Source organism: Prionailurus bengalensis, chromosome D2 (assembly GCF_016509475.1).
Source record: "Prionailurus bengalensis isolate Pbe53 chromosome D2, Fcat_Pben_1.1_paternal_pri, whole genome shotgun sequence".
Classification (NCBI taxonomy): domain Eukaryota; kingdom Metazoa; phylum Chordata; class Mammalia; order Carnivora; family Felidae; genus Prionailurus; species Prionailurus bengalensis.
Window position 1 is genome coordinate 58,260,071 of NC_057351.1, and position 19,403 is coordinate 58,279,473.

General features: G+C 42.4%; 1 protein-coding gene across 3 annotated transcripts in view; it reads right to left on the reverse strand.

Moving 5' to 3' along the window:
- The window catches only part of LOC122493130 (dynamin binding protein), a 113,276-nt gene that overhangs the window by 16,800 nt on the left and 77,073 nt on the right, over positions 1 to 19,403 (reverse strand). For 2 of the 3 annotated variants that reach the window (XM_043597235.1, XM_043597237.1), the window contains 6 exons: positions 7,850 to 8,043; positions 6,119 to 6,218; positions 4,763 to 4,910; positions 3,929 to 3,946; positions 3,026 to 3,225; positions 631 to 761 (listed from right to left, as the gene is read on the reverse strand). In XM_043597235.1, the coding sequence (XP_043453170.1) occupies positions 631 to 761; positions 3,026 to 3,225; positions 3,929 to 3,946; positions 4,763 to 4,910; positions 6,119 to 6,218; positions 7,850 to 8,043 (791 nt within the window). Of the gene's footprint in view, positions 1 to 630; positions 762 to 3,025; positions 3,226 to 3,928; positions 3,947 to 4,762; positions 4,911 to 6,118; positions 6,219 to 7,849; positions 8,044 to 12,637; positions 12,752 to 19,403 lie in introns of those variants that run through there. The other variant, XM_043597238.1, reaches the window with a different exon arrangement.

The window sequence follows — 19,403 nt, forward strand, 5'->3', positions numbered from 1 at the left end:
TTTCTTTGAGGTTTAGATTAAATCTCTTGCCAGCATGAAGCTCACTCTCATGGAGGTCCTGTTTTAAGTACTACGGCATCCAGAAAACAAACTGCAAAACTTAACAGCTGACTGTTCTCTAGCTGCTGTTTTCCACTAATTGCACGCTGCATATATGGAAGAGTAGAATGAAGCCTGGTGACTTCAGATCCACTCTCAGCAACGTGCATGACCTGTTTACAAATTACTCAATTTCGCAGACTTTATGTTTCTTTATTTGTGACGTGTGGTGTTGAACGATGGTGATCTCTTAAATCCCTTCTAGCTTCATGTCTACAATTTTGTCTCCCCAAATAGATCATAAGCTCCTCACGGGCGTCTAAAACCACATTAACTATGATATAGTGACCGATTTGGCCTGATTTGTCTTTGTACACATCGTAAGCAGCTCACCAAAGCACGGGTGAAGGTTGGGGGAGTGGGATGGGTGGATTCACCTACCCAGTAGCTGCAGGGTCCTGTATCCACCAGTTGACAAATACTAAAAGAGGTACTAAGAGGGGAATCATGCAATCGACACCATGCAGGCTGCCCTGGGGAACCCCAAAACTCTGCGAAGATGTGCCAAACCTTCAAGTGTGGGAATCTCACCTGTGGAGCAAAGCCAGTGAGGTGCTTCAGGTGACTGCTAACTCGGTTGGATTTCTTGATGATGGAGTGGATGTTCAGTTTGGAAATTTTCTCCATGAGGCTGTCTTCATCACCTTTTCGGTACTTGAGGACTAGGGAGTGAGTCAAGAAAGCCCTTCTCTGAGCATGGACAGACTACAAAACGAGCCACAAAATGAGATCAACAACCCAAACTAGAGCTAGTGCTTGTATTCAGTGAGCTCATAACTGACTACAGACAAAACATGAATAAAGATCACTATTATGGACAGACGGCATACTTGACAAAGCACAGAGAGAGACTGTGCAGACTAGGGGTGGTGAGGAGCAAAGGGAGCAGAAGGGTCAGGAGAAGAGTCTAAGATTTGGAGTCAAGGAAGCTTGTGAGCTCAATGCCTGAGTCCATCATTTCATCAAGGTGTGGCCTTCCATAAATCAGTTGACTTCTCTAAGCCTCACTTCCTTCTCCAATAAAATGTAGAAAGGAGGGGCACCTGGGTGGCGCAGTCAGTTAAGCGTCCGACTTCAGCCAGGTCACGATCTCACGCTCGGTGAGTTCGAGCCCCGTGTCGGGCTCTGGGCTGATGGCTCAGAGCCTGGAGCCTGTTTCCGATTCTGTGTCTCCCTCTCTCTCTGCCCCTCCCCCATTCATGCTCCGTCTCTCTCTGTCCCAAAAATAAATAAACGTTGAAAAAAAAAAAAATTAAAAAAAAAAATGTAGAAAGGAACGCTACTTGCTTTATAAGACCATCTTAAATGGTCTCCTGTACAAATGAGATGTATTATTTATTTAAGTTTATTTATTTATTTTGAGACAGAGCAAGCAGGGTAAGGGCAGAGAGAGAGGGAGAGAGAGAATCCCAAGCAGGGTCTGCACTGTCAGCACAGAGCCCAATGCTCAAACTCACAAACTGTGAGATCATGACCTCAGCTGAAGTCGGACGCTTAACAGACGAAGTTACCCAAGCGCCCCAAGATGTATTTTTCATTTGAATGTTTATTCATTTTTGAGAGAGAGAGAGAGAGAGAATGAGTGGGGGAGGGGCAGAGAGAAAGAGGGAGACACAGAATCTGAAGCAGGTCCAGGCTCCGAGCTGCCAGCACAGAGCCCCGACGCAGGGCTCAAACCCACAAACCTCAAGATCATGATCTGAGCCGAAGTCTGATGCTTAACCGACTGAGCCACCCAGGTGACCCCTGAAATGTACTTTTTAAAGGTTTCATTTATTTTGAGAGAGAGAGAAAAAAAGAGAGCAAGTTGGGGAGGGGCAGAGAGAGCGAGAGAGAATCCTAAGCTGGCTCTGCGCTGTCAGCACGGAACCAGAAACAGGGCTCGATCTCACAGTTCATGAGATCATGACCTGAGCTGAAATCAAGAGTCAGATGCTTAACTGACTGAGCCAGCCAGGTGCCCCACAAATGAGATATTTATATCCAATTGTCTCACACAGTAAAAAGCTATGCAGGAGTCACGTGATTAACTACTGTGTCATACCTTAGGTACAATATCAAGAAAAGCCTGGAGATGCCAGGAGGGTTGCAAGAGAACTGGGAGGCACCACGAAGGCACACTTTATGGTTGCAGGAGATGAAGACGACATTACATTAGGAGATATGAACCAAGACAAAGGGCTAGATAGCCCAAGGGCTTGAACAGCACAGTCAACATTACATACCAGTGTGGGTGACGAGGTGGAAGCAGAAGGCAGAGAAAGAGGTTATACTCTCCATTCTTTGCGGATATGACTAACAAACCAGGTTAGCCTGGTCACCATGCATACTCATCGAGCATTCAAATTAGAGCCTCATAAGAGGTTTGATGAAAAGAGAAAAGAAACGGTTTGCTTCATTCCACATAATAAAGAATGCGCTGGGTGGTTTGGCAACTGGCTGCAGTGCTGGGGGCGGGGCTCAGACCAGAGAGGAGTCACGTGACCCAGAGACGGGGCAAACTGGGGTTTTCTGGAAGAAGGTGAAAATTCCTAACTGAAGTGGAGGTAGTAAAACATCCGACCCGGCGTATGCAGGAGGACAAATCTAGGCACGGGTGGATAAGGATCGCCTTCAATGAGCTGCGAAGGGAATCACCGGTGCCTGCATAAGCCACTCTCCAATCAGTCTTCACATCCTTGGGGAAGACTTACTGCTCTACGCTTGATCACAGATGCCTTACTTCTGCTGCTCCATGGCTGTACTCTCCTTATGTTATTGCTTTCTTTTTCATATCCCATTTCCCCCAAATTCTGCCACCATTTCTTCAAGCACAGCCCTGTTACCCACCCTCTGCCTTGCCCATCTCTGGTGAAGTAACAATTCTTCTGATTAGGAGAGCGTTCTCAAGGGCATTCCTCCTTTGCGCCAAGTATGCTTTTCTTACCCAGGTCCTTTCGACGTTTATATTCATTAATGTTAACGTTGATCTCCTTGACTGCCAGGACTGCACTGGTTAAGGGCACTTTATCGGGGTGAGATTCTGGGGTGGAATTCAGCAGTTCCATCAGCAGCAGTGGGTAGCGCATTACTCTCTGGACTGGCTTGATGAGGAAGGAGCCCAGGTTAATGTAATTTGTGCATCCCCTGTAAGAGAGGGTAAAACAGAGACTTTTAATCAACCGTCAATAATACAGGGTCTATTTTGTAGCAACTGGAGAGTGTTATGCTAAGTGAAGTAAGTCATACAGAGAAGGACAGATACCATATGTTTTCACTCTTACGTGCATCCTGAGAAACTTAACAGAAGACCATGGGGGAGGGAGAGTAAAAAAAAAAAAAAAAAGTTAGAGAGGGAGGGAGTCAAACCATAAGAAACTCTTAAAAACTGAGAATAAACTTGAGGGTTGATGGGGGGTGGGAGGGAGGGGAAGGTGGGTGATGGGCATTGAGGAGGGCACCTGTTGGGATGAGCACTGGGTGTTGTAATGGAAACCAATTTGACAATAAATTTCATATGAAAAAAAATAATAATACAGGGCCTATTGGTGGTGTCTGTGATTCTTAAATAAAGATAGTTGTGTTCTCTCACCCTCCTTTCCAATTTCATGTTTTCAACGAATGTTTTCTGGGCACCTAATAAATACCAGGTACTGTTCTAGGTACTGAGGATTTAGCAGTGACCTGTCCTGGTGGAAGGAGACAGGCAACAAGCAAACATTACATGAAGTGTCATTTGGTGGGAAGAACTATGGAGAAAAATACAGCACAGCAGACCTATTCCTAGGTTTCTGTCTATAAAGGAAGAAAATAAAGAAATGAGCTTGTGCATCAAGGGCAAGGGACTTACCATTCTGTGTACAGGCTCCTACAGGGCGGCGGGCATGAAAAGAAAACAGACAGCTGCTTAGAGGTGATACTAATGCCAATTTTCAATTTCTCAGAATATATTAGTTCAACTAATGCCTTATCAGCTGGGCAGACAAAAAAAATCACATGGCATAAAAGGAAAATTATGAATATCTGTGGAGGCATATCTAGTCCACTAAAAAGTTAATAAGCCCCTAACTTCACTTTGATCTACTTAGACATACATTATATCCTTATAACCTACCTCTCTAACTCCAGGAGAATCTCACCTGAAGGTCAAGAATAAGTGAATTTGGTCTTCTTACTTACACTCTTGTTAATTTGGACCAAACTATCTTTCTGGCTGCTTCTTACCTGAACATGCTAATTTAACACTTTTGTATCTGTAGACACAAAGCAGGAAGCCACTTCAGATTTTCAAGGAAAAAGGGAATAAGAAGAGCAAGTGACAGAACAGGACTTTAGTTTTAAAATAAGATAGATGTTGGGGTGCCGGTTAAGCGTCCGACTTCGGCTCAGGTCATGATCTCACAGCTCGTGGGTTCGAGCACCCGCATCAGGTGATGTGCTGACAGCTCAGAGCCTGGAGACTACTTTGGGTTCTGTGTCTCCCTCTCTCTCTGCCCCTCCCATGCTCACACTCTGTGTGTGTGTCTCTCTCTCTCAAAAATAAATAAACGTTAAATAAATAAATAAATAAATAAATAAAATAAATAAGATACGTGTCACAAGAAGTCTAGATGTATGCATGCAATGACTTCTACAAGGCAGAACTAAAGACTTATGATAGAAGTGAAGCAGACAAAACTCCTACTTGAGATCGGCCAAGGAGTCCTGAAGATGCTTCTGGATCTTCTCATCCTTCTCATAGATTTCCAGCAGTGAAATGGCCTCATCATGATTCTGGCAGTAGACCTTGTACGTTCCCTCAAGCTCATCCCGGTGATCAAGAAACACAGGCCCTTTGGAATATGCATAAACATACAGAGTGTTTAGTAACTTTCTTCTCAGTATCCTCAATGTAGTTTTATCACAATAAATAATAATGAGACTATCCATCCAATTTATAAGAAATTTCCATGAAACCGCTCAAAATTATATTTACTTAAAGCAAAATTTAAGAGGACCATGTCATCACGTATTTATTTTTCAGAACACACACACACAGAACTGGTCCCGGAAACTGCCTCCAATCCCCTTTCAGTCAGACACAGTAAGGTGTCTGCAAGGGTTCCAAACCTTGCAGTTGGAGTCCAACCTTGACTCCAACCTCATGAGACCCTGAGCCAGAACTACCCTGCTAAGCCACTCTGGGATTTCCTCAGCCACAGGCTCTGTGAGATAATACACGTTTCTTATTTAAGGCTGCTAAGTTTTGGTATAATTTGTCACACAGCAATAGATAATACAGTTCCCTCGTTTATTAAAAGTAGATCGCTGTTTTTCAAACATTTTTTTGACAATGACCCACATGAATAAAAACATTTTAAATCATGACTCATGTACTTATATGTAGAATTGAAATAAGAAGTAAGTTTCAAAAACCTGTAGCTATGCTTATTATTTATAGTACACTCTGGTATTTTCTATTTTATTTTATTGAAAAAAGTACGCTGGGGGTGCCTGGGTGGTGCAGCTGGTTAAGCGTCCGACTTCAGCCAGGTCACGATCTCGCGGTCCGTGAGTTCGAGCCCCGCGTCGGGCTCTGGGCTGATGGCTCGGAGCCTGGAGCCTGTTTCCGATTCTGTGTCTCCCTCTCTCTCTGCCCCTCCCCCGTTCATGCTCTGTCTCTCTCTGTCCCAAAAATAAATAAACGTTGAAAAAAAAAATTTTTTTTTAAAAAAAAAGAAAAAAGTACGCTGGGTGCAACTTACTGTATTGATCTCATGACCCACTAATGGTCTACAACCATCAGTCTAGAAAACATCAGACCATGTGACATCTAAAATATCTTCTATTGCTAACATCCTGTGTCACATCAAAGCAGGGGGCCAAATAACCTCTGAACTAAGTAACTGAAACTTCATTTTCCTAGCAAAGCTTCATTTTCCCATTTAGTACCAGCGAAACTACTTCACCCCCTACTTTCTATCCATGAAGTCTTTTTTTAAAAAAAAAAAAAAGGGGGGGAAAAAAAAGCTGCTTCTGAAGCAATGGCAGGAGCTCATACCTACAGCATCGCTGATTTCCAGGTCAGCCAATAACTGCTTTGAGACCTTAATCACCATCTGCATATTTCCAAAAAGTCCTTCAAAATCAATGTTTGGTATCTGAGAAAGGGAAACAAAACGTAAAAACGCATGGAAATGAAATTAATGACATATCATTCATATTAGGAACATCTCTTCAAGGATGGCACAAAATTGTTCAAGGTCATCTTCACTCAATGTCACAAAGTTCCCAGAATAGGAATGCGCCAACATTTTCTTTAGTGTCACTTGTCCTTAAGCCAATTACTCTCTGCTTTACTCCCCTCCTCCACTACCTTAGTAAAATGACTACTACTAGTTTGGTCCATAATTACGTTGGGATACAAATTTCCATCCAGTACCCAAAATCTGATGGCAGTGCCCACTTCCTATACTAGTTCTTAGGAGTGAATGCTCCAGAAGTACAAACTCAAGCAAAGCCCTGATGGCCAAGTAAGTAACAGTAAGGACAGTAAATCCCCAGGGTGCTGTTAACTGGTTTTTCCTATCTCCAGCATCTAGACAAGTATCTGGCACATACACCATAGTCAGGGTTTCCTGAACACACCCTGTACAGTCAGGTGCTGGAGGCTGTAACCCCTCATCCCCAGACTGTATTATATTATTATACAACCTTCCCAATAAAGTGACAACCCAGACTTCCTGGAAATGTTTTCAGCAGGAAACGTCCTGGGAGCTACTGCAGTTAAGTCTGGTAAGTTAACGGTGGACTTGAAAAGGGACAGGTGCTGAAAGGGTAGGTCGACAACACAGGTATGTTGGGACCCTTGAAGTAAGGGCGGCAGCAGCAGCCACAGACTTTATTTGAAACCCAGTAAAATCAAAACCACACTCAGGTATCACCTCATGCCAGTCAGAGTGGCCAAAATGAACAAATCAGGAGACTATAGATGCTGGAGAGGATGTGGAGAAACAGGAACCCTCTTGCACTGTTGGTGGGAATGCAAATTGGTGCAGCCTCTCTGGAAAGCAGTGTGGAGGTTCCTCAGAAAATTAAAAATAGACCTACCCTATGACCCAGCAATAGCACTGCTAGGAATTTATCCAAGGGATACAGGAGTACTGATGCATAGGGCCACTTGTACCCCAATGTTCATAGCAGCACTCTCAACAATAGCCAAATTATGGAAAGAGCCTAAATGTCCATCAACTGATGAATGGATAAAGAAATTGTGGTTTATATACACAATGGAATATTACGTGGCAATGAGAAAAAATGAAATATGGCCTTTTGTAGCAATGTGGATGGAACTGGAGAGTGTGATGCTAAGTGAAATAAGCCATACAGAGAAAGACAGATACCATATGGTTTCACTCTTATGTGGATCCTGAGAAACTTAACAGGAACCCATGGGGGAGGGGAAGGAAAAAAAAAAAAGAGGTTAGAGTGGGAGAGAGCCAAAGCATAAGAGACTGTTAAAAACTGAGAACAAACTGAGGGTTGATGGGGGGTGGGAGGGAGGAGAGGGTGGGTGATGGGTATTGAGGAGGGCACCTTTTGGGATGAGCACTGGGTGTTGTATGGAAACCAATTTGTCAATAAATTTCATAAAAAAAAAATAAAAATAAATAAAAGACAAAAAAAAAAAAAGAAACCCAGTAACTCTTGTGGGGAAAGCACCCATATCCTAATGCTCTAGGCTTGGAGAATCACATTCAAGGTAAAGCAAACTTGCTCCCACAGTTCCCACCTGTGCCTGCTGCAGAGGCACCATGATGTGCTCAATGCACATTTCCAGATCCCGAATGTAGTCTCTTTCCGTCTGCAGAAGTTCTTCTATCACCTTGGCTCTCTTCTCCAGCATCCTCTGCTCTGGGTTTTCGGTGTACACAGACCCAGGAGGGGCCACCGGTGATGAGGACTGGGAGGAGAGGAGCGTCATTTCTAGAACGAAAGACAGAACCGGTCAGCAGCTCTGGGTGTTGAAAGCAAGACTCTTCAACAGTTTAGGCTGAACAGAAAACATTCCTTGAGAACCAAAGTCTCACACCTGTCAACCGTCAGGAGTTCCGGTCACACGTCCGTTCTAATCATGAACAGATGAAGGGCTGAGAACTTCTCTCATCTGGGTGATAACATTTCTAGAATTTGTCCTAGAAAGGAGTAGCTGGCCCATTTTAGGGCCAACCTAAACCTCTTGGGAAAGAGGTTGAGAGAGGTGCAGTTCTCATAAAGAATTGCTTTCACTTAATTAGGTATAAAACCCAATGCATGAGGTCAGCAGCAGAAATACCAATCTGGAAGTTAAAAACATTGATACAGCAAATTAAAGAGAATATTATGGGGAACATAACAATGCCAACTAAGGAGAAGACAAGAGTTAGATAGGAATTACCGAGAGACTGTAGGGCCTACCATGCTCCAGTCACTGTGATAGAGGATTAACATATACAATGAAATACACAAAAATTATTTAGATTCTCCATATCAACACATTAATGAAGACTGGAGTACCCTGTTACATCAAATGCCCTAGAAAATACAAAGGTACTAGAAAGATGAAGTTCTTTTTAATGGTATCATGAACCAAAAGAACCCGTATAGAACCATACTTCATGATCTAAAAATTAAAACAACTATGTACCCTGTCATTAGCTTTTACAATAACCTATTCATTAGATACAGATGATGAGAGTTATTTATAAAGATGGGATGGCATTTGTTCATTGAAAATAAACATTAAATACGAAAATAAACAACTGAAAACCATTCCACCAACGAAGCAACCTCTGCTCAGTTTATTTCAAATTTCTTAAGATCCACTTTAAAAAACCTACAAATTTGGTAAGTAAATATACTAGTCTGAGTGTGATCACAAGAATATATTTACCAGATCTGAGACGCAAAACACCTTAGTGCTTATACTACTTACGGAAAACTAGGCTTTCACACCAGATTTTAATCTCCAAAAATCTTCCCCACTGCCCCTTCTCTAAGAATTTAGGAATTCCAATGTTTAAGAAAGAATGCACCCAGTTTCTAATTGTACTCTGTTTCCAAAAACAATTCTCCACTAAAAAAAAACAACAACCCCCCTCCCAAAAAAACAGAATTCTTTGGAGAAATGGATAATTGCAAGACTGAGGCAAAGGAAGTACAGATGAACCTGAAACATCTAATGGCAGAAAGTAAGAAAGTGCTCAATAAAATGATGGAGGCACTTCAAAAAGGCAAGGAGCCAGCTTGAAGTGGCTCCTATTGGCCAAATCTGGTACAATCTGAGTATCAAATAAGCACAGCAATGGACTGTCCATTAATACTAAAATAAGCATGCAAGAGTTCATATTGATAACATATAAGTACATAAATAAATGGGGCAGAAGACCATGTTTTTTCTTATGGTATAATGCCAACTAATAAATACAGAAGAAATGATGGGAACTAGAAAATCATCATTTTGCAATATCAGAATAAAATTTGGTCCAGGCACAAATCATCAACGGAGACTTCTGGTGTTGGTGGTGAGTCTGATGATGATCAGCATATTTGCAAAGTTTTTAGTTAGTTATGACAAATCACTTATTAATTACAAAAATGAAAAATAGTGACTCTATATGGTGGAGAAAGGGAGAGTAGAATAGCTGAGTAATCAAAATTCACATCACCAATAAGGGACAAAGAGACATCACGTTTCTTCATTTGTCATATCTAGAAACAACACAGTATCTCTTACGTGGTATCCCAGTCAAAAATGCATAATCTGAGGGGTGTCTGGGTGGCTCAGTAGGTTAAGTGTCCAGAGTCTTGATTTTGGCTCAGGTCATAATCTCACAGTCCCTGAGATCAAGCCCTGCGATGGGCTCTGCGCAGACAGTGGGGAGCCTGCCTGGGATTCTCTCCTCTTTCTGCTCCTCCCTGTGTGCTGCTCTCTCTCAAAATAAATAAAAAACATTTAAAAAATCTGAAACAAATCTTGAGGAAAGATCAGACAAACCCAAACCGAGGATTTGCATTTTTCAAAATGTCATGTTTGAAAGACAAAGAGGGACACCTGGCTGGCTCAGTTGGTGGAGCATGCAACTCTTGATCTTGAGGTCATGAGTTCGAGCTCCACATTGGGGGTACAGTTTACCCCCCCCCCCCCCACCAAAAAAAAAGAAAAGAAAAAGGAAGCCTGAGAGACAGTTCTCAATCAAAGATAACTGAGGAGGGGCGCCTGGATGGCTGAGTTGGTTAAGCATCCAACTTCGGCTCTAGTCATGATCTTGCAATTGGGCTCAGGTCATGATTTTGTGGCTCATGAGTTTGAGCCCTGCGTTGGGTTCTGTGCTGACAGCTCAGAGCCTGGAGCCTGTTTTGAATTCCGTGTTTCCCTCTCTCTTTGCCCCTCCCCTCCTCATGCTCTGTCTCTTTCAAAAAAAAATAAATAGGGGCGCCTGGGTGGCTCAGTCGGTTAAACGTCCGACTTCAGCTCAGGTCACGATCTCGTGGTCTGTGAGTTCGAGCCCCGCATCGGGCTCTGGGGTGATGGCTTGGAGCCTGCTTCCAATTCTGTGTCTCCCTCTCTCTCTAACCCCTCTCCTGTTCATGCTCTGTCTCTCTCTGTCTCAAAAATAAATAAACGATAAAAAAAAAATAAAGAGTCATAAGTGGCAAGTTGAGAAGAGAAACTCGTTTTTGAAATTTGTTATCTTTGGGGCACCTGGCTGGCTCAGTCGTTTAAGCATCCAATTCAGCTCAGGTCGTTATCTCGCAGTTCGTGGGTTTGAGCCCCTCATCAGGCTCTGTGTTGGCAGTGCAGAATCTCTTAGGATTCTTTCTCTCTCTCTCTCTCTCTCTCTCTCTCTGCTCCTACCCCACTAGCTTTCTCTCCCTCAAAATAAATAAATAAATTTTAAAAACAAAATAAAATAATTTATTATCTTTCTTATTTTAGTATTATTGACATACAACATTTATACTAGTTTCAGGCGTACAACATAATGATACGTTATTTTTAGAAGAAACTCATTTTTAATGTAGGGCTAAAAAGTTCTGAAAGGAAGAACATTTATTGAATCCCTATCGCATGCAATGAGCTTTACATATTTATGTCCCTGAACTCATTTAATATTCATGCCAAAACTCTGAAGTTGTACGATTACTCGATTTAATAGAAAATCTGGGTTTTGAGACGTTGCCCCACTTGTCCCAGGTTATGTAGAGAGTAAATGGCAGCTGTGGAATTTGAATCTAAATACATCTCAATCCAAATCCTATGCACTTAATCCTGTACCATTTTGCCTCCCTAGCCTGGAATCTCAACTAGAAAAGGTCAGGGGTTTGTTTATTTGCTTCAAATCTTGAAAATTCTCTGGAAACGATTCTATCTCGGGAATCAAAGTTCTCTTAATTATTATAGTTGAAAGCTTAGAATACCACCAAGTACTCATCAATCAAACGCCAGCAACCTACACTAAGAAACTCAGATTTTTATAAAAAAAAGAAATGGTAACAATTCTTTTAACCTACCAGCATGCTTTTTTTTTTTTTGCAGGTGCATTTATAAACTCTTGGCCCACCTTTAAATAATAATAATAATAATAATAATAATAATAAAACAGGAACACTTTAGCATGATTTAAAACCCCTGTGGGATGTATCCGCAATTCTGACAAAATTATTCTACATGCTTCTGAAGATGTAGATGACCCTTCATGACCCCTCAAACTCTACACACGTATGACTTCTCAAGATTAAGTCAAACTAGAAATATCTGACTTGAAAGGCCTCCAAATGTAAAACTCTTTTATTATTCCAAATATGTCCTAAGGAAAAAGTCTGATCTAAAATTTTAGTATCTGGGACAACCAAGTGAGAGAAGGTGGCCTCGCCGCTCGCCGAGCTGCAGCGGAGATGGGCTGTGAACCCTGCACTTCCCTACTCTAGCTGGGTGACCCCGGCAAGTCCACTCTTGCCTCTGGGCCTCAATGTCCTCATCTGTAAAATGAAGGTAATAATGTTCACTTTGCCAAGCTGCTGAGGGAACAAACAAGGTAATAACTTGACACAAGTTAGTTTTTTTTCCCAACTTGGGTCAGAAAATGCTGTCCGCACCAGATTAAGGTAAAATGCACCACGTAGAAATGCTCTGTCCAGATACTACAACATTTTGCTTTTCCATAAGAACAATAAAAGCTGAGCCCAGTAGTAGCCTACACTGCAGGGTGCAGACCAGATCCCCCCCCCACCCCCCCCCCGCCCCCAGGATGGCCCTGGAGGTGTTTAGGAGCTGGAGCCTAGGCTGACTGCACAGATTTACTTTCTGGGATAAAACAATTTGTACTGGGTTGTATTTTCCTTTTGTTCCCCTACCCAGTCCCCCCGCCGCCCCCCCACCCCCCGCCCCACAAAACCTTGATCCCACCTCCTCTCAAGATCTCCCCAGCCCTCAGGTTAGTGCGCGTCATCAGGCTCCTTCCACGGTGTTGTGAGGAAGGGACCCAGTGAACCCGCAACTCCACAAACCAAAGCAGAGTAGCAGAGAAAAGCCACTCACTTCTTCCTTCCTCTGAAAGCTGGCTCCAGGTTTGGTGGCGAAAATCTCAGAACTGCCCCAAGGTCCCAGGCTGCCCCGGCTGCCCCACCTGTTGCCCCGGGCCCGGCATCCCAGGAGGCACCTGCGGCCCCAAAAGGCTGCGGTGAGGACGTGTGTGTCCCAGGGTAACCGGCCGAGTATGGTCTTCCCAGGGCTCTGGAATGCTCCGCAACCCCCAAATCCTTTGAATAGGGTAGGCATTTCCCCCAGGCTTTCCCACATTTACATATGAATCGCCCGAGCCCCCTAGGCTATCGCGCCGGGAGGTTCTAAAGGATGGAGCTGGAATCCTCCAGAGGGACTGAGCTGCAGAAAGCGGCCCAGCTTTGCTCAGACCCCTTCCTCTCTCGCATTCCTTTCCTGCTCCTGACACCATCTCAATTTCACTTCAGGGGTTTTTAACCCAAGAATATTACCTCTCACTTTGCCTGCCCCTACTAAGCTTTGTTTGGGGGATGCTCTTTTTAGGGAAGAATTCTGAAGGCCCATCCACCTCTCCCTTAAGAGGCCACGCTGTGAAGTGGGTGAACTTTGTCAATTTTGTCTGCCCTAGGACCTGGCTTACTGCAGCATCCCCCTGCCCCCCAGGCCAGCCCACCAGGCTGGGGCTTTGCCCAGGGACCTGGACCTCCTTCTTTGGGGACCTTACCCTACTGCTAACAGAATGCAGATCTCAGCTGGGCTGCTCCCAGCACAGCAAGAACGGCACAGAGTAGTTCACAGGGACCCGGAGCCCTGCTCACAGCTCACAAACACTGACACTTGGAAAGTAACTGGGAAGAAAAGAAAGTTGCAGAACAAAAGGTTATTTTTTGCAAGACAAAATAGAGAAAAGGGAAAAGAGAGAAAAAAGAAATCCTGCAAAAAATCACTACACATTTCCATAAATGGACATAATACAGAAGTCCAAAGGAAAAGGGATTGAAGGGGGACACACCGCCCTCACACCTCAAGGAGGGAATTGGATTGAGGGTAGAAGGCTCAATGGGGGCCTCAGCTGAATCAGCACTTTAAAAAATTTTTTTTTAATTTATTATTTTTTAAATTTTTTATTTTTTAAAATTTACACCCAAATTAGTTAGCATATAGTGCAACAATGATTTCAGGAGTAGATTCCTTAATGCCCCTTACCCATTTAGCCCATTCCCCCTCCCACAACCCCTCCGGTAACCCTCTGTTCTCCGCATTTAAGAGTCTCTTCTGTTTTGTCCCCCTCCCTGTTTTTATATTAATTTTGTTTCCCTTCCCTTATGTTCTTCTGTTTTATCCCTTAAAGTCCTCATATGAGTGAAGTCATATGATATTTGTCTTTCTCTGACTAATTTCACTTAGCATAACACCCTCCAGTTCCATCCATGTAGCTGCAAATAAAAAAAAAATTTTTTTTTTAACATTTACTTACTTTTGAGAGAGAGACAGATCATGAACAGGGAGAGGCAGAGAGAAAGAGAAAGACAGAGACTCCGAAGCAGGCTCCAGGCTCTGAGCTGTCAGCACAGAGCTCCAGGACTTGGGGACATGGGGCTCGAACTCGGTGCTTCAACTCACAAGCCCTGAGGTCATGACCTGAGCTGAAGTCGGATACTCAAGTGCCCCTGAATCAGCACTTTTTAATCTCACAAGAATCTATTAATGTATTGCCAGTAATTTAAAATAAACTGTCATACTAAGAAACGTCTGTATTGGTGAAATTTTGAGCAATCTCCGAGATGACAGCTTTGATAAAGAGCCCTTCCCACCGTGTCTAAAATCTCACCGTTCACTTGTGAGGCCCATCTGGTTGGGAGCCCACATTGTGGCTTCCCTCCACCATCTAGCGCAGCTCCTTTCAGCTTTATGTTCTAACAAATACTTCTATGGCACTTCCTGTGTGTGCAAAGTGCTGATCTAAGCACTTTATAAATACTGGCTTATTTAATCCTCATAACACCACAACCACACTGTGCCCATTATACTGAGCAGGAATGAAGACAAACTCAGTAACTGGCCCAGTAAGCTCAAGACTGGCTCCTGTCTGGGCCCCTGACCAATAGCTACTCTGCCTCCAGGCCAATCATGGGAGTTGTGACCTAAATTCTACCTGTGGGTTCTGGGGGCCACCCAGTAGCTACTAACAAAACAGAGTGGCTCCAAAGCACAACTTAACCCCTGTAGAGCCACAGTTCACCCACCATTAAGTGAACAATTACGTATTGAAGCATATCTGCATATGTTCCTATATGATTATATCTATATCTATAAAACCCCATTTAGTATCATGTAAATAATCCTTCAGACAGAATCAAATCTAGTACTGTAATACACAGTAAATATTCCATGGTATTCTGGATAGTTTATGGCTGAACACATGTGAAACAAAGGAAAAGACTTATCTTATCCTGTCTTTTGACAGCTTTCTGACTTACATATCAATCATCTTTTTCAGGGAAGGGGAGAGCCCCCTTCACAAAACCTCAGCTCTTTCTTGTTAACCCTGAAAGACACGGTACCCAAAGGGATAGGGCAGCAGGTAGAAACTTTTAATGCTTTCTCTTCTTCTTAAAAAAAAAAGTCAAACCTTTTAACCCAGGAGTCTACTTTTAGGAATTTATTACATGTAAATCATTGGACAAATGCACAAGATGTACATATAGGGAAGTTCTTCAATGTGTAAAAAAAATTTACAAACAGTCTAACCAGAAACTGCCAAACTTTCTCCAAAAAGCGGCCTGGTTAAATAAAGTATGTCATATATCTGTATGACAGACTACTATTGTAGACATTCAGTACACATTTATTTTTTTTAAGTTCTTTTTTATTTATTTTGAGAGAGAGCATGAGTATGAGTGGGGGAGGGACAGAGAAAGAGAGAGAGTGAGAGAGAGAGAGAGAGAGAGAGAGAGAGAGAGAATCCCAAGTAGCTCCATGCTGTCAGTGCAGGGCCAGATGTGGGGCTTGAAGTCACGAACTGTGAGATTATGAGATCATGAGCTGAGCCGCAACCAAGAATTGGGCGCTTGACCGACTGAGCCACTAAGGTACCCCTGAGTACACATTTATATTTATTAACATGGAATATTGTCTATGAAAAAGCATGTTACAAAATAGTTATTGAAAGAACTGTAATTCTGTTAAAAAGGGAAAATACTTTCAGTGTGTATATTTGAAAATGCGGAAGTCTTGATAGTGATGGAAATTCAGGTATCTTTCCCTTTCTTTGACTGTATTTCCTAGTATTTCTACAGTGAACATGTAATGTTGATATAACAAAGAATAATAAAGTGGGGGGAGGGAACATCTGCTAGAAGATGAGAATATTCTAATACCAGCAGCTCTCAATTACTCTGTTAATCCATTTCAAATTCTTTCCTCGCTTTTTAATAACCTGAGGTTTCTTTCCTGACCTGAAGAACGTGGGCAAGGAGACGCTGCTGAAGCAACAATTTGCCAGTCTCCTAAGAAAAGCAAAACCACACTACCTTTTGTAAATTTGCTCTTCTTCCCCCCAGGCCCAACCGGAGGAATCAGAAATCCTGGTTTTCCTGATCTCCACACGACTCAGGCCAGGCCACCCAGCCCCCCACCAAGTCTTCACCTCCAGCACCTACAAAACTCTACTGGGAGAAGGTTTGCTCAAAGTAAAACGTCAGGGGCTGTGGTCACTGGCTTTTCCTCAGGGCTCACAGCCGCCCAACTTCAGAGAGGAATCATCACATTTAGGTCCTAAATCTCAGCAGCAACTGAAAAAAAATGTTCCCTGTGGCTTGTACTCATTAACCACCCGCCTACTTTGGCAAGCAGCTTCCAGCACAATCCCTGCTGGGAAAGTTTCCACCTCAGGGGAAGTTCAGCTCCAAATTTCTCATTTCTCCTTTCCTTTTCCAGGCCTTGTGGCCTTCAGGAGGGCAAAGGAGTCAAAGTACAGGAATCTGCAATTTCTTACACTGCCAGGATAGGAAGTTTAATTCAAGGACCAGCTCAAACACCATTTTTGGACACTTACCAAATACACATAAATCCTAGAGGGGTGTGCTGTTGGTGTGACATTATTATTATTATTATTTAATCCTTAGGCAGCAGAAATGAAATTATCAAGAGGGCAAAGATAGTTTTCATAAAATAATTCACTAAAAATAATTTATCACTGTTTAATAAGCTTTGATTATAGTCAACCAACAAAACTCTATACACAAAGCTTTATTTTCTAAGCACACACACATCTGATATTGTATTTACCAAGTCTCTTGAAGGAAGTTATTATTGCTCACATTTTACAAATGAGGAAACAGGGGCACAAACCAATGAAATAGCTTGCCTGTGATCACAGGGCTGATAAAGCTACATATTCAAAACCAGCATCCCAGACCAGTGCTTTCCGTGAAGGGTCAAGGCCTGTTCTGGATTATGTCTTCTCTGTATGCACAGGGCCATTTCTGGCATTATATTTGCAATTTTAATAATGACACTACAGTGATGTTTCAAAATTTGCTCATGTCTGTGCCCCTCTGGCTATTTTTCTAACATACTCTATAAAACTAGACTTTCTTCAACTTCTGTGAGATGGTTTACTTTTAGTCCTTCTGTTTGCCCTCACAGTATTTTATGTATCTTTTATAACTGTGTAATTCCCCCACATCAATTCACCTGAATTATAATCTTGTTCAAGTTATAACTATAAAACTTATGAATATTTAAGTTTATTTATTTATTTTGAGAGAGACAGAGTGCACACAAGTGGGGAGGGACAGAGAGAGAGAGGGACAGGAACCCAAGCAGGCTCCATGCTGTCAGCACAGAACCCCATGTGAGGCTCGGACTTATGAACCATGAGATCATGACCTGAGCCAAAACCAAGAGTCTGCGCTTAACTGACTGAGCCACCCAGGGGCCCATCTATGAATATTTAATAGAGAGCTACCAGAGTGCTAGGCGATGGGGCAAACGTAGAGAAAGCTGAAATGCCCTCAAAAGCTTTCTTTAGTCTCCTCAGGAAAGTCATTTCATCGGTCCCATGATCAAGAACAGCAAACAGTATAGGGCTAAACTAGATGTCTTTAAAGTTATTTCCATTTGACTTAATCTAGTTGAACAGGCAAAACATAAGTTCATGAAACAAAAGAATAGTAAAAAAATTGAATCAACTTAAGCATTAAGGGTTTTGGTTATATTTATTTCAATGAACCCAATCTCTCAAAATAAAGATTATTTCCAAGTATGATCCAATATTTTGATGGTAAAATCTCATTAAACTTTGGATATCTGTCATTATATACTAGTATCTTATTTTCTAGTTGACACATGGAAAAATATAAAACCTCAATACAAGGAAAATATAAATCATGTTTTCCCTAGGACCCCAATCATAAGTGCCATGTTGGTTTAAACAAGCTCTGGGCATCTCCTAGATCTCCCCTGGCTTCCATTTTGGGCCTGTCAGTGATGCTACTTCTAGATCTTGAGAGGGCAGCAGGTGTAGTGAATATAGCCCTCAAACTACAAACGCCCTGGTATCGAGCCCTGCCTCCCCTCCTACCTGTGTGATCTTAGACATGTTACATGACCTCTCTGGGCCATTGTTTCCATGTATATGTAACAAAGGGGCCTTGTTGGTCACTTCCAAGATCTAAAATCTTACATGACTTCCTACTCTGTTACTTAACTTACTCCTCTCAGTTTGGAGTAACCACATCAACTTCTTTTTTTTTTTTTTTAACGTTTATTTATTTTTGAGACAGAGAAAGATAGAGCATGAAAGGGGGAGGGTCAGAGAGAGAGGGAGATACAGAATCTAAAACAGTCTCCAGCCTCTGAGCTGTCAGCTCAGAGCCCGACGCAGGGCTGGAACCCACGAACTGCGAGATCGTGACCTGAGCTGAAGTCGGACGCTTAGACGACTGAGCCACCCAGGCACCCCAACCACATCAACTTCTAACTAGTCCCACAAGAAGTGCCACTTGTATGTGTCTTTGGACACATGTAGACAGTTGGTCACTTCCTTTAGTGAGCCCTGAGGACTAGGCATATGCTGCGATTATTATGGAACCTAGAACAGTGTACTTCCAGTATTTGTTTCCTTCTTAATCCTTGAACATGACAAGCTCAGCTGGTGTCCCTGCTTTTCTGCTCACCTACTGTCCTTTAAGCCCAGCCATACAAAGGCCTCTCTAGTCCCTGGATTAGACTTTTCTCTCAACTTCCCTCCTTAAGCAGCAATACAAAATAATAGGTACTATTTTATCTTTTTTTTAAAAAACACTGCCAAGTCACATTTATTCTAGGTGTGTGATGCCAATTCAACTTTTGAAAATCAAATCATATGACCAAGTCAATTGATAGAGAAAAAAATACATCTGTAAAAATCTGACATCCATATACAGTAATAAGTACCAGAAAACTAGGAATGGAGCGGAACTATCTCAATTTGGAACAGAACACTGTATTAAAACCCTAGGGTGTTTACTTTTTGATGTACATATTCTGTGCCCCAAAATAGAATTTGACAACACACATTCACTGAGCCCCTACGATATGCCAAGTATTGCTGGGTTCTAGAAACGCTACCTTTACCACCATCACAAAGCTTAGACTCCACTGGACTTTTGTGCATACCTAATCCGTAGTTCTTAGCACAGCAACTGGTACTTAATAAATGGCAACAATTATTATAATTTAGAGTGCCCTGAGCACTACTCTGCTATAGCTGGGCTAGAAGACATTACCCAAAGATTTTTTTTTTTTTTTTTTTTTT